Source organism: Pan troglodytes, chromosome Y (assembly GCF_028858775.2).
Source record: "Pan troglodytes isolate AG18354 chromosome Y, NHGRI_mPanTro3-v2.0_pri, whole genome shotgun sequence".
NCBI classification, from domain to species: Eukaryota; Metazoa; Chordata; class Mammalia; order Primates; family Hominidae; genus Pan; species Pan troglodytes.
In genome coordinates, this window is record NC_072422.2 from 19,227,161 (window position 1) to 19,241,802 (window position 14,642).

The 14,642-nt window shown below is 34.8% G+C and overlaps 1 protein-coding gene across 2 annotated transcripts in view; it reads right to left on the reverse strand.

The window, feature by feature from the left end:
• Positions 1-14,642, reverse strand: part of LOC112208053 (deleted in azoospermia protein 4) — a 50,212-nt gene that overhangs the window by 19,308 nt on the left and 16,262 nt on the right. The window contains exons 9-12 of one of the 2 annotated variants that reach the window (XM_054677299.2): positions 13,755-13,826; positions 11,352-11,423; positions 8,952-9,023; positions 6,569-6,640 (exon numbers count right to left, since the gene is read on the reverse strand). In XM_054677299.2, coding sequence (XP_054533274.1) covers positions 6,569-6,640; positions 8,952-9,023; positions 11,352-11,423; positions 13,755-13,826 — 288 coding nt within the window. The remainder of the gene's footprint in view (positions 1-6,568; positions 6,641-8,951; positions 9,024-11,351; positions 11,424-13,754; positions 13,827-14,642) is intronic. The other variant, XM_063805065.1, reaches the window with a different exon arrangement.

Consider the following 14,642-nt stretch of genomic DNA (forward strand, 5'->3'; position numbering starts at 1 on the left):
GTCAGATTCACCAAAGTTGAAATGAAGGAAAAAATGTTAAGGGCAACCAGAGAGAAAGGTCGGGTTACCCTCAAAGGGAAGCCCATCAGACTAACGGCGGATCTCTCGGCAGAAACCCTACAAGCCAGAAGAGAGTGGGGGCCGATATTCAACATTCTTAAAGAAAATAATTTTCAACCCAGAATTTCATATCCAGCCAAACTAAGCTTCATAAGCGAAGGAGAAATAAAATACTTTACAGACAAGCAAATGCTGAGAGATTTTGTCACCACCAAGCCTGCCTTATAAGAGCTCCTGAAGGAAGCACTAAACATGGAAAGGAACAACCGGTACAACCCGCCGCAAAATCATGCCAAAATGTAAAGACCATGGAGACTAGGAAGAAACTGCATCAACTAACGAGCAAAATAACCAGCTAACATCATAATGACAGGATCAAATTCATACATAACAATATTAACTTTAAATGCCAATGGACTAAATGCTCCAATTAAAAGACACAGACTGGCAAACTGGATAAAGAGTCAAGACCCATCAGTGTGCTGTATTCAGGAAACCCATCTCACGTGCAGAGACACACATAGGCTCAAAATAAAAGGTTGGAGGAAGATCTACCAAGCCAATGGAAAACAAAAAAAGGCAGGGGTTGCAATCCTAGTCTCTGATAAAACAGACTTTAAACCAACAAAGATCAAAAGAGACAAAGAAGGCCATTACATAATGGTAAAGGGATCAATTCAACAAGAAGAGCTAACTATCCTAAATATATATGCACCCAATACAGGAGCACCAAGATTCATAAAGCAAGTCCTGAGTGACCTACAAAGAGACTTAAGACTCCCACACATTAAGAATGGGAGACTTTAACACCCCACTGTCAACATTAGACAGATCAACGAGACACAAAGTCAACAAGGATACCCAGGAATTGAACTCAGCTCTGCACCAAGTGGACCTAATAGACATCTACAGAACTCTTCACCCCAAATCAACAGAATATACATTTTTTTCAGCACCACACCACACCTATTCCAAAATTGACCACATACTGGGAAGTAAAGCTTTCCTCAGCAGATGTAAAAGAACAGAAATTATAACAAACTATCTCTCAGACCACAGTGCAATCAAACTAGAACTCAGGATTAAGAATCTCACTCAAAACCACTCAACTACATGGAAACTGAACAACCTGCTCCTGAATGACTACTGGGTACATAACAAAATGAAGGCAGAAATAAAGATGTTCTTTGAAACCAACGAGAACAAAGACACAACATACCAGAATCTCTGGGACGCATTCAAAGCAGTGTGTAGAGGGAAATTTATAGCACTAAATGCCCACAAGAGAAAGCAGGAAAGATCCAAAATTGACACCCTAACATCACAATTAAAAGAACTAGAAAAGCAAGAGCAAACACATTCAAAAGCTAGCAGAAGGCAAGAAATAACTAAAATCAGAGCAGAACTGAAGGAAATAGAGACACAAAAAACCCTTCAAAAAATTAATGAATCCAGGAGCTGGTTTTTTGAAAGGATCAACAAAACTGATAGACCGCTAGCAAGACTAATAAAGAAAAAAAGAGAGAAGAATCCAATAGACGCAATAAAAAATGATAAAGGGGATATCGCCACCGATCCCACAGAAATACAAACTACCATCAGAGAATACTACAAACACCTCTATGCAAATAAACTAGAAAATCTAGAAGAAATGGATAAACTCCTCGACACATACACTCTCCCAAGACTAAACCAGGAAGAAGTTGAATCTCTGAATAGACCAATAACAGGAGCTGAAATTGTGGCAATAATCAATAGCTCACCAACCAAAAAGAGTCCTGGACCAGATGGATTCACAGCCGAATTCTACCAGAGGTACAAGGAGGAACTGGTACCATTCCTTCTGAAACTATTCCAATCAACAGAAAAAGACGGAATCCTCCCTAACTCATTTTATGAGGCCAGCATCATTCTGATACTAAAGCCAGGCAGAGACACAACCAAAAAAGGGAATTTTAGACCAATATCCTTGATGAACATTGATGCAAAAATCCTCAATAAAATACTGGCAAAACGAATCCAGCAGCACATCAAAAAGCTTATCCACCATGATCAAGTGGGTTTCATCGCTGGGATGCAAGGCTGGTGCAATATACGCAAATCAATAAATGTAATCCAGCATATAAACAGAACCAAAGACAAAAAACACATGATTATCTCAATAGATGCAGAAAAAGCCCTTGACAAAATTCAACAACCCTTCATGCTAAAAACTCTCAATAAATTAGGTATTGATGGGACGTATTTCAAAATAGTAAGAGCTATCTATGACAAACCCACAGCCAATATCATACTGAATGGGCAAAAACTGGAAGCATTCCCTTTGAAAACTGGCACAAAAGAGGGATGCCCTCTCTCACCACTCCTATTCAACATAGTGTTGGAAGTTCTGGCCAGGGCAATTAGTCAGGAGAAGGAAATAAAGGGTATTCAATTAGGAAAGGAAGAAGTCAAATGGTCCCTGTTTGCAGACGACATGATTATATATCTAGAAAACCCCATTGTCTCAGCCCAAAATCTCCTTAAGCTGATAAGCAACTTCAGCAAAGTCTCAGGATACAAAATCAATGTACAAAAATCACAAGCATTCTTATACACCAACAACAGACAAACAGAGAGCCCAATCATGAGTGAACTCCCATTCACAATTGTTTCAAAGAGAATAAAATGCCTAGGAAATCAACTTACAAGGGATGTGAAGGACCTCTTCAAGGAGAACTACAAACCACTGCTCAAGGAAATAAAAGAGGATACAAACAAATGGAAGAACATTCCATGCTCATGAGTAGGAAGAATCAATATCGTGAAAATGGCCATACTGCCCAAGGTGATTTACAGATTCAATGCCATCCCCATCAAGCTACCAATGCCTTTCTTCACAGAATTGGAAAAAACTACTTTAAAGTTCATATGGAACCAAAAAAGAGCCCGCATTACCAAGTCAATCCTAAGCCAAAAGAACAAAGCTGGAGGCATCACACGACCTGACTTCAAACTATACTACAAGGCTACAGTAACCAAAACAGCATGGTACTGGTACCAAAACAGAGATATAGATCAATGGAACAGAACAGAGCCCTCAGAAATAACGCCGCATATCTACAACTATCTGATCTTTGACAAACCTGAGAAAAACAAGCAATGGGGAAAGGATTCCCTATTTAATAAATGGTGCTGGGAAAACTGGCTAGCCATATGTAGAAAGCTGAAACTGCATCCCTTCCTTACACCTTATACAAAAATCAATTCACGATGGATTAAAGACTTAAACGTTAGACGTAAAACCATAAAAACCCTAGAAGAAAACCTAGGCATTATCATTCAGGACATAGGCACAGGCGAGGACTTCACGTCTAAAACACCAAAACCAATGGCAACAAAAGACAAAATTGACAAATGGGATCTAATTAAACTCAAGAGCTTCTGCACAGAAAAAGAAACTACCATCAGAGTGAACAGGCAACCTACAAAATGGGAGAAAATTTTCACAACCTACTCATCTGACAAAGGGCTAATATCCAGAAATCTACAATGAGCTAAAACAAATTTACAAGAAAAAACAAACAACCTCATCAAAAAGTGGGTGAAGGACATGAACAGACATTTCTCAAAAGAAGACATTTATGCAGCCAAAAAACACATGAAAAAATGCTCATCATCACTGGCCATCAGAGAAATGCAAATCAAAACCACAATGAGATACCATCTCACACCAGTTAGAACGGCAATCATTTAAAAGTCAGGAAACAACAGGTGCTGGAGAAGATGTGGAGAAATAGGAACACTTTTACACTGCTGGTGGGACTGTAAACTAGTTCAACCATTGTGGAAGTCAGTGTGGCGATTCCTCAGGGATCTAGAACTGGAAATACCATTTGACCCAGCCATCCCATTACTGGGTATATACCCAAAGGAGTATAAATCATGCTGCTATAAAGGCACATGCACACGTATGTTTACTGCGGCATTATTCACAATAGCAAAGACTTGGAACCAACTCAAATGTCCAACAATGATAGACAGGATTAAGAAAATGTGGCACATATACACCATGGAATACTATGCAGCCATAAAAAATGATGAGTTCATGTCCTTTGTAGGGACATGGATGAAATTGGAAATCATCATTCTCAGTAAACTATTGCAAGAAAAAAACCCAAACAACGCATATTCTCACTCATACGTGGGAATTGAACAATGAGATCACATGGACACAGGAAGGGAAATATCACACTCTGGGGACTGTTGTGGGGTGGGGGGAGGGGGGAGGGATAGCATTGGGAGATATACCTAATGCTAGATGACCAGTTAGTGGGTGCAGAGCACCAGCATGGCACATGTATACAAATGGAACTAACCTGCACAATGTGCACATGTACCCTAAAACTTAAAGCATAATTAAAAAAAAAAAAGAATTGACTACTTCACCAAAGTTTACCTTATACTGTGTACTTATTCACACTCAGAAGTTATTTCTTACACTGGTGATAAGGCTCCATTAAGACAGATTGCAATGTAAGTTAAATTAATACATTTGCAATATTGCTGTAAGAATATTTCTAGACTGTTTTGTATCAGACAATATTATAGGGTAAAATGTAGTTCTATAGATGTTATGGCTTTGTCTGTACTTCATTCCAAAAAACTCAGTGCAGTCTATAATCCAATACTGGAGAAGAGAAAGTATAATGTCTTATATGTTTCAATAAATTCTTATTGTTTGAAAACACACAGGTAGCAGCATACATGAATACACCCAGAATCACTAATGCCTCACAGTAAACGAGAGAAACAAGTAGGGCTTTTTTTCTAGCCATGGTTCAGAGAAGGAAAAAGAAGAGGTATACCATACATGTTTCAAGTACATGGAAAATATCAACGAATTAGAAACACTGCAGAACTATTTCACTATTATTTTGTTACTACATTTTCCGTCAAAGAAAATGTCTTTTAAGCGAACTCATCAACAAAATGAACTAAGAAGAATATAAACGTTATTTATCACCAGTAAGTGATAGAGTATGTCAAACCCTACTTTAAATATCAATGTAACCAGGATCAGAGAAATTAGATGCCAGAAACTCACGGGCTTTATATATATATACTAAATCACATCAGAAATCTACCCATTCCAGAACCAGAATATATCCAGAAGTCACCCATTTATATGAGGAGGCATCTGGAAATCATTTCAAATAAAGGATAGCTAGATGAATTGCTAAACTTACTGAAGAATAAAGTAGGCAGACACATAAGGAGAGCTGCTTTCATTCACTTTAGGAACTGCTTATACGGGGGAAAGCTGCTCTGGTGATTTGCAGGTAATACTCTCCTTTACTTCTATTCTTATTTAACCGTACTTAACAGCAAAGCATTTCTGTTTCTCTTCTATAAATTTACTACTGCTGGTAAAGCCAGAGGCAGATTCTATGCAGCTATATGCGAATTCTAAAGTCACGTGAATATTACCTTTCTTTGATTATATAGTCTATCATTATGTGGAGCTGCCATTGCTTAAGCACATAAAACCCTGAGGGCAAAAAAGGCACTGTTGCTGCCTTGGGAGTTTATAATCGGGTTAACAAGAAAGTAACAACAAGAAAAAAAACATTAATATAAAGAGTCACTTAAAAATATTTATAGGCATATATGACATGGAAAATAATCAAGAATAAACAGGAAGTCTATGTTTGGCTAATTCCCTTAATGTCAAGGACAACATAATCCCTTTGCTCCCCAACAGGCCCCTATGGTGGTATCTTTAAAAAAAAAAACAACAAAAAAAAAAGGAAACCAAAATTATTAAACTGTTCCTACACATTTTCAAACACACATGAGAAAGACAGTATTGAAGTACTGATCCAGCTGTCTCCTTTTTTATTATAATAAAAGTAACAGAAAGGAAAACTTAAGTACTTTATGTTTCTTGTCCATGACATTCTTGTTACTTTAAATTTGAATCTTCACCTTTCTACAAATTTTTGGGAGTTGGCAATGTGGAAACCTCAAAAATACTAGCTCTTTCAGTTTATTATCATAGATATAGTTATGGGTCATAGATATACTTGTATCTATGAGAAGAGATCCTGAGAATGACTATCGTCAAACAGCCAGCTAAAATGAAAATATAATTGGAATTCTGTGCTCTGAAAAGTGGATCATAATTTTATTTCACTCTGTCTCCCTAAAAAAATTCATGAAAGTCAGTTTGGATGTTTCATTCAGCTGTTTGACAGCAAAGATGAAAACTATATCCAGAAATGAAGAAGGGGACACCAAATCTCAGAAATCTCTCTACACAAATGTTATTGCCAAGTATATTCCTGTCAAAATATTACTTCATTACTTCTAAATAAGACAGAGGTCTTCATTCTACACTAAGTCTTTCCTTAAATTTTAGGGACACTTCACTAGTTAAAAATGACCAACTATTCAGGAAATTTCTATAAACAAGTTAAAGGCCTCAATAATACCTGAAAGCAAACCATTTTACTACCTCTTACATTACCTGATAATTGTATACAGGCAACTGATATCCAGTGGTGACCTGAACTGGTGAATTTGGATAAGCAGGAAATGCCTGAAAAGGTTGCAGAAAAAATGAATATGGTAAACCACATTTTAAAATTAGAAAGAAATATAATTCCCAATATAACAAAAATATTACAAAACGGAAAATATCCTTTTTCTACATACAACAATGCAGAATTCCAAATGAATGACTTTATGAAGAAAGAAAGATTCTATGTCAAGTGCTACACTTTGGGTGTGAAGGGGGAACAAATGACAAAAGAACTGACTACTTCACCAAAGTTTACCTTATACTGTGTACTTATTCACACCCAGAAATTATTTCTTACACTGGTGATAAGGCTCCATTAAGACAGATTGCAATGTAAGGTAAATCAATACATTTGCAATTTCGCTGTAAGAATATTTCCAGACTGTTTTGTATCAGAAAATATTGTAGGGTAATATGTAGTTCTATAGATGTTATGGCTTTGTCTGTATTTCATTCCAAAAAACTAATTGCAGTCTATATTCCAACACTGGAGAAGAAAAAGTATAATGTCTGACATGTTTCAATAAATTCTTATTCTTTGAAAACATACAGGTAGCAGCATACATGAATACACCCAGAATCACTAATGCCTCACAGTAAACGAGAGAAACAAGTAGGGCTTTTTTTCTAGCCATGGTTCAGAGAAGGAAAAAGAAGAGGTATACCATACATGTTTCAAGTACATGGAAAATATCAACAAATTAGAGACACAGCAGAACGATTTCACTATTATTTCATTACTTCATTTTCTGTCAAAGAAAATGTCTTTTAAGCTAACACATCAATGAAATGAACTAAGAAGAAAATAAACAATATTTATCAACAGTAAGTGACAGACTATGTCAAACCCTACTTTAAATATCAATGTAACCACGATTAGAGAAATTATATGCCAGAAACTCATCGGGTTTATATATATATACTAAACCACATCAGAAATCTGCCCATTCCAGAACCAGAATATATCCAGAAGTCGGCCATTTATATGAGGAGGCATCTGGAAATCATTTCAAATAAAGGATAGCTGGATGAATTGCTAAACTTACTGAAGAATAAAGTAGGCAGACACATAAGGAGAGCTGCTTTCATTCACTTTAGGAACTGCTTATACGGGGGAAAGCTGCTCTGGTGATTTGCAGGTAATACTCTCCTTTACTTCTATTCTTATTTAACCGTAATTAACAGCAAAGCATTTCTGTTTCTCTTCTATAAATTTACTACTGCTGGTAAAGCCAGAGGCAGATTCTATGCAGCTATATGCGAATTCTAAAGTCACGTGAATATTACCTTTCTTTGATTATATAGTCTATCATTATGTGGAGCTGCCATTGCTTAAGCACATAAAACCCTGAGGGCAAAAAAGGCACTGTCGCTGCCTTGGGAGTTTATAATCGGGTTAACAAGAAAGTAACAACAAGAACAAAAAACATTAATATAAAGAGTCACTTAAAAATATTTATAGGCATATATGACATGGAAAATAATCAAGAATGAACAGGAAGTCTATGTTTGGCTAATTCCCTTAATGTCAAGGACAACATAATCCCTTTGCTCCCCAACAGGCCCCTATGGTGGTATCTTTAAAAAAAAAAAAACAAACAAAAAAAAAGGAAACCAAAACTATTAAACTGTTCCTACACATTTTCAAACACACATGAGAAAGACAGTATTGAAGTACTGATCCAGCTGTCTCCTTTTTTATTATAATAAAAGTAACAGAAAGGAAAACTTAACTACTTTATGTTTCTTGTCCATGACATTCTTGTTACTTTAAATTTGAATCTTCACCTTTCTACAAATTTTTGGGAGTTGGCAATGTGGAAACCTCAAAAATACTAGCTCTTTCAGTTTATTATCATAGATATAGTTATGGGTCATAGATATACTTGTATCTATGAGAAGAGATCCTGAGAATGACTATCGTCAAACAGCCAGCTAAAATGAAAATATAATTGGAATTCTGTGCTCTGAAAAGTGGATCATAATTTTATTTCACTCTGTCTCCCTAAAAAAATTCATGAAAGTCAGTTTGGATGTTTCATTCAGCTGTTTGACAGCAAAGATGAAAACTATATCCAGAAATGAAGAAGGGGACACCAAATCTCAGAAATCTCTCTACACAAATGTTATTGCCAAGTATATTCCTGTCAAAATATTACTTCATTACTTCTAAATAAGACAGAGGTCTTCATTCTACACTAAGTCTTTCCTTAAATTTTAGGGACACTTCACTAGTTAAAAATGACCAACTATTCAGGAAATTTCTATAAACAAGTTAAAGGCCTCAATAATACCTGAAAGCAAACCATTTTACTACCTCTTACATTACCTGATAATTGTATACAGGCAACTGATATCCAGTGGTGACCTGAACTGGTGAATTTGGATAAGCAGGAAATGCCTGAAAAGGTTGCAGAAAAAATGAATATGGTAAACCACATTTTAAAATTAGAAAGAAATATAATTCCCAATATAACAAAAATATTACAAAACGGAAAATATCCTTTTTCTACATACAACAATGCAGAATTCCAAATGAATGACTTTATGAAGAAAGAAAGATTCTATGTCAAGTGCTACACTTTGGGTGTGAAGGGGGAACAAATGACAAAAGAACTGACTACTTCACCAAAGTTTACCTTATACTGTGTACTTATTCACACCCAGAAATTATTTCTTACACTGGTGATAAGGCTCCATTAAGACAGATTGCAATGTAAGGTAAATCAATACATTTGCAATTTCGCTGTAAGAATATTTCCAGACTGTTTTGTATCAGAAAATATTGTAGGGTAATATGTAGTTCTATAGATGTTATGGCTTTGTCTGTATTTCATTCCAAAAAACTAATTGCAGTCTATATTCCAACACTGGAGAAGAAAAAGTATAATGTCTGACATGTTTCAATAAATTCTTATTCTTTGAAAACATACAGGTAGCAGCATACATGAATACACCCAGAATCACTAATGCCTCACAGTAAACGAGAGAAACAAGTAGGGCTTTTTTTCTAGCCATGGTTCAGAGAAGGAAAAAGAAGAGGTATACCATACATGTTTCAAGTACATGGAAAATATCAACAAATTAGAGACACAGCAGAACGATTTCACTATTATTTCATTACTTCATTTTCTGTCAAAGAAAATGTCTTTTAAGCTAACACATCAATGAAATGAACTAAGAAGAAAATAAACAATATTTATCAACAGTAAGTGACAGACTATGTCAAACCCTACTTTAAATATCAATGTAACCACGATTAGAGAAATTACATGCCAGAAACTCATCGGGTTTATATATATATACTAAACCACATCAGAAATCTGCCCATTCCAGAACCAGAATATATCCAGAAGTCGGCCATTTATATGAGGAGGCATCTGGAAATCATTTCAAATAAAGGATAGCTGGATGAATTGCTAAACTTACTGAAGAATAAAGTAGGCAGACACATAAGGAGAGCTGCTTTCATTCACTTTAGGAACTGCTTATACGGGGGAAAGCTGCTCTGGTGATTTGCAGGTAATACTCTCCTTTACTTCTATTCTTATTTAACTGTAATTAACAGCAAAGCATTTCTGTTTCTCTTCTATAAATTTACTACTGCTGGTAAAGCCAGAGGCAGATTCTATGCAGCTATATGCGAATTCTAAAGTCACGTGAATATTACCTTTCTTTGATTATATAGTCTATCATTATGTGGAGCTGCCATTGCTTAAGCACATAAAACCCTGAGGGCAAAAAAGGCACTGTCGCTGCCTTGGGAGTTTATAATCGGGTTAACAAGAAAGTAACAACAAGAACAAAAAACATTAATATAAAGAGTCACTTAAAAATATTTATAGGCACATATGACATGGAAAATAATCAAGAATGATCAGGAAGTCTATGTTTGGCTAATTCAAATAACATCAAGGACAACATAATCCCTTTGCTCCGCAACAGGCCCCTAAGGTGGAACCTTAAATAATAAATAAATAAATAAATAAATAAATAAATAAATAAATAAATAAATGGAAACCCTATTAAAGTATTCCTACACATTTTCAAAAACACATGAGAAACACACTATTAAAGTACTTATCCTGCAGTCTCCTTTATTGTAATAAAAGCAACAGAAAGGAAAACTCAAATACTTTATGTTTCTAGTCCATGACATTCTTGTTACTTTTATATCGGAAACTTCAGCTTTCTCCAAATTTTCGGGATTTTGCAATGTGGAAACCTCAAAGATACTAGCTCTTTCAGTTTATTACCATAGATATAATTATGGGTCACAGATATACTTGTATCTATGAAAAGAGATCCAGAGAATTACTATCGTCAAACAGCCAGCTAAAATGAAAATGTAACTGGAATTCCGTGCTCTGAAAAGTGCAGCATAATTTTATTTCACTCTATCTCCCTAAGAAAATTCATGAAAGACATTTTGGATGTTTCATTTAGCTATTTGACAGTAAAGATGAAAACTACATCCAGAAATGAAGAAGACAACACCAAACCTCAGAAACCTTTTCTACAGAAAAGTTATTGCCAAGTATATTCCTGTCAAAATACTACCTCATTATTCTAAATAACACAGAGGTCTTCATTCCACACTAAGTGTTTCCTTAAATTTTAGGTACACTTCACTAGTTTAAAATGACCAACTATTCAGGAAATTTGTATGAACAAGTTAAAGGCCTCAATAATACCTAAAAGCAAATCATTTTACTCCCTCTGACATTACGTGATAATTGTATACAGGCAACTGATATCCAGTGGTGACGTGAAATGGTGAATTTGGATAAGCAGGAAATGCCTGAGAAGAAAGGTTGTAGAAAAAAATGAATATGGTAAACCATTTTTTTAAAATTAGAAAGAAATATAATTCTGAATATAACAAAAATAGGTAAAATATTGTTTTTCTACATACAATAATGCAGAATTCTAAATGAATGACTGACTTTATGAAGAAAGAAAGATTCTATGACAAGTGCTACACTTTGGGAGTGAAGGGGGAACTAATGACAAAAGAATTGACTATTTCACCAAAGTATACCTTATACTGTGTACTTATTCACACCCAGAAGTTATTTCTTACACTGGTGGTAAGGCTCCATTAAGAGCGATTGCAATGTAAGTTAAATTAATACATTTGCTATTTCCCTGTCAGAATATTTCTAGACTCTTTTGTATCAGACAATATTATAGGACAATATATAGTTCGACACATGTTATGGCTTTGTCTGTACTTCATTAGGAAAAACTAAGTGCAGTCTATAATCCAATACTGGAGAAGAGAAAGTATAATGTCTTATATGTTTCAATAAATTTTTATTATCTGAAAACATACAGGTAGCAGCATACATGAATACACACAGATTCAAGTAATGGCTCACAGTAAATAACAGAAACAAGTAAGGCTTTTTTTCTAGCCATTGTTCAGAGAAGGAAAAAGAAGAGGTATACCATACATGTTTCAAGTACATGGAAAATATCACGAAATTAGAGACACCGCAGAACTATTTCACTATTATTTTGTTACTTCATTTTCCATCAAAGAAAATGTCTTTTAAGCTAACACATAAATAAAACGAACTAAGAAGAATATAAAGGTTATTTATCAACATTAAGTGATGGAGTATGTCAAACCCTACTTTAAATATCAATGTAACCAAGATCAGAGAAATTAGATGCCAGAAGCTCACGGGGTTTCTATATATATTAAACCACATCAGAAATCTACCCATTCCAGAAGCAGAATATATCTAGAAGTCAGCAATTTATATGAGGAGGCATCTGGAATTCATTTCAAATAAAAAATAGCTAGATGAAGTGCTAAACTTACCAAAGAATAAAGTAGGCAGACACATAAGGGGAGCTGCTTTCATTCACTTTAGGAACTGGTTATAAGGGGGAAAGCAGCTCCGGTGACTTGGCGGTAATACTCTCGTTTACTCCTATTCTTATTTAAGCGTAATTAACAACAAAGCATTTCTGTTTCTCTTCTATAAATATTCTATTGCTGGTAAAGCCAGAGGCAGATTCTATGCAGATACATGCTAATTGTAAAGTCACATGAACACTACCTTTCTTTCAGTATATAGTCTATCATTATGTGGACCTGCCATTGCTTAACCACATAAAAACCTGAGGGCAAAAAAGGCACTCTTGCTCCCATGGGAGTTTATAATCGGGTTAACAAGAAAGTAACAACAACAAAAAAATTAATATAAAGAATCACTTAAAAATATTTATAGGCATATATGACATGGAAAAAAATCAAGAATGAACAGGAAGTCTATGTTTGGCTAATTCACTTAACGTCAAGGAAAATATAATCCCTTTGCTCCCCAACAGGACCTTATGGTGGCATCTTAAAAAAAAAAAAAAAAAAAAAAAAAAAAGAAAGCAAAAAAAAGGACACCAAAAGTATTATAAGTATTCCTACACATTTTCAAAAACACATGAGAAATACAACATTGAAGTACTTATCCGGCTGTCTCCTTTTTCATTATAATAAAAGTAACAGAAAGGAAAACTTAAGTACTTTATGTTTCTAGTCCATGACATTCTTGTTACTTTTATATTTGAAACTTCACCTCTCTCCAAATTTTTGGGAGCGGGCAATGTGGAAACCTCAAAGATACTACCTTTTTCAGTTTATTTCCATAGATATAATTATGGGTCATAGATATACTTGTATCTATGAAAAGAGATCCAGAGAATTACTATCTTCAAACAGCCAGCTAAAATGAAAATGTAATTGGGATTCTGTGCTCTGAAAAGTGCAGCATAAATTTATTTCACTCTATCTCCCTAAGAAAATTCATGAAAGTCAGTTTGGATGTTTCATTCAGCTATTTCACAGTAAAGATGAAAACTACATCCAGAAATAAAGGAGAGAACACCACATCTCAGAAATCTCTTCTACAGAAAAGTTATTGCCAGGTATATTCCTCTTCAAATACTACTTCATTAATTCTAAATAAGACAGACGTCTTCATTCTACACTAATTCTAAGTGTTTCCTTAAATTTTAGGTACACTTCACTAGTTTAAAATGACCAACTATTCAGGAAATTTGTATAAACAAGTGAAATGCCTCAATAATACCTGAAAGTAAATCATTTTACTCCTTCTTACATTACCTGATAATTATATACAGGCAACTGATATCCAGTGGTGACCTGAAATGGTGAACTTGGATAAGCAGGAAATGCCTGAAAAGAAAGGTTGCAGAAAAAAATGAATATGGTAAACCACTTTTTAAAATTACAAAGAAATATAATTCCCAATATAACAAAAATATTACAAAAGGTAAAATATCGTTTTTCTAAGTACAACAATGCAGAATTCCAAATGAAGGACTGACTTCATGAAGAAAGAAAGATTCTATGTCAAGTGCTACACTATGGGTGTGAAGGGGGAACAAATGACAAAAGAATTGACTACTTCACCAAAGTTTACCCTACACTGTGTACTTATTCACACCCAGAAGTTATTTCTTACACTGGTGGTAAGGCTCCATTCAGAGAGATTGCAAGGTAAGTTAAATTAACACATTTGCAATTTCTCTGTAAGAATATTTCTAGACTGTTTTGTATCAGACAATATTATCGGGTAATATGTAGTTCGACAGATGTTATGGCTTTGTCTGTATTTCATTACGAAAAACTAAGTGCAGTCTATAATCCCATACTGGAGAAGAGAAAGTATAATCTCTTACATGTTTCAATAAATTCTTATTGTTTGAAAACATACAGGTAGCAGCATACATGAATACACCCAGAATCAGTAATGCCTTACAGTAAATGACAGAAAAAAGTAGGACTTTTTTTCTAGCCATTGTTCAGAGAAGGAAAAAGAAGAGGTATACCATACATGTTTCAAGTACATGGAAAATATCAACAAATTAAAGACACTGCAGAACTATTTCACTATTATTTTATTATTTCATTTTCCGTCAGAGAAAATGTCTTTTAAGCTAACACGTCAATAAAATGAACTAGGAAGAGTATAAACGTTATTTATCAACG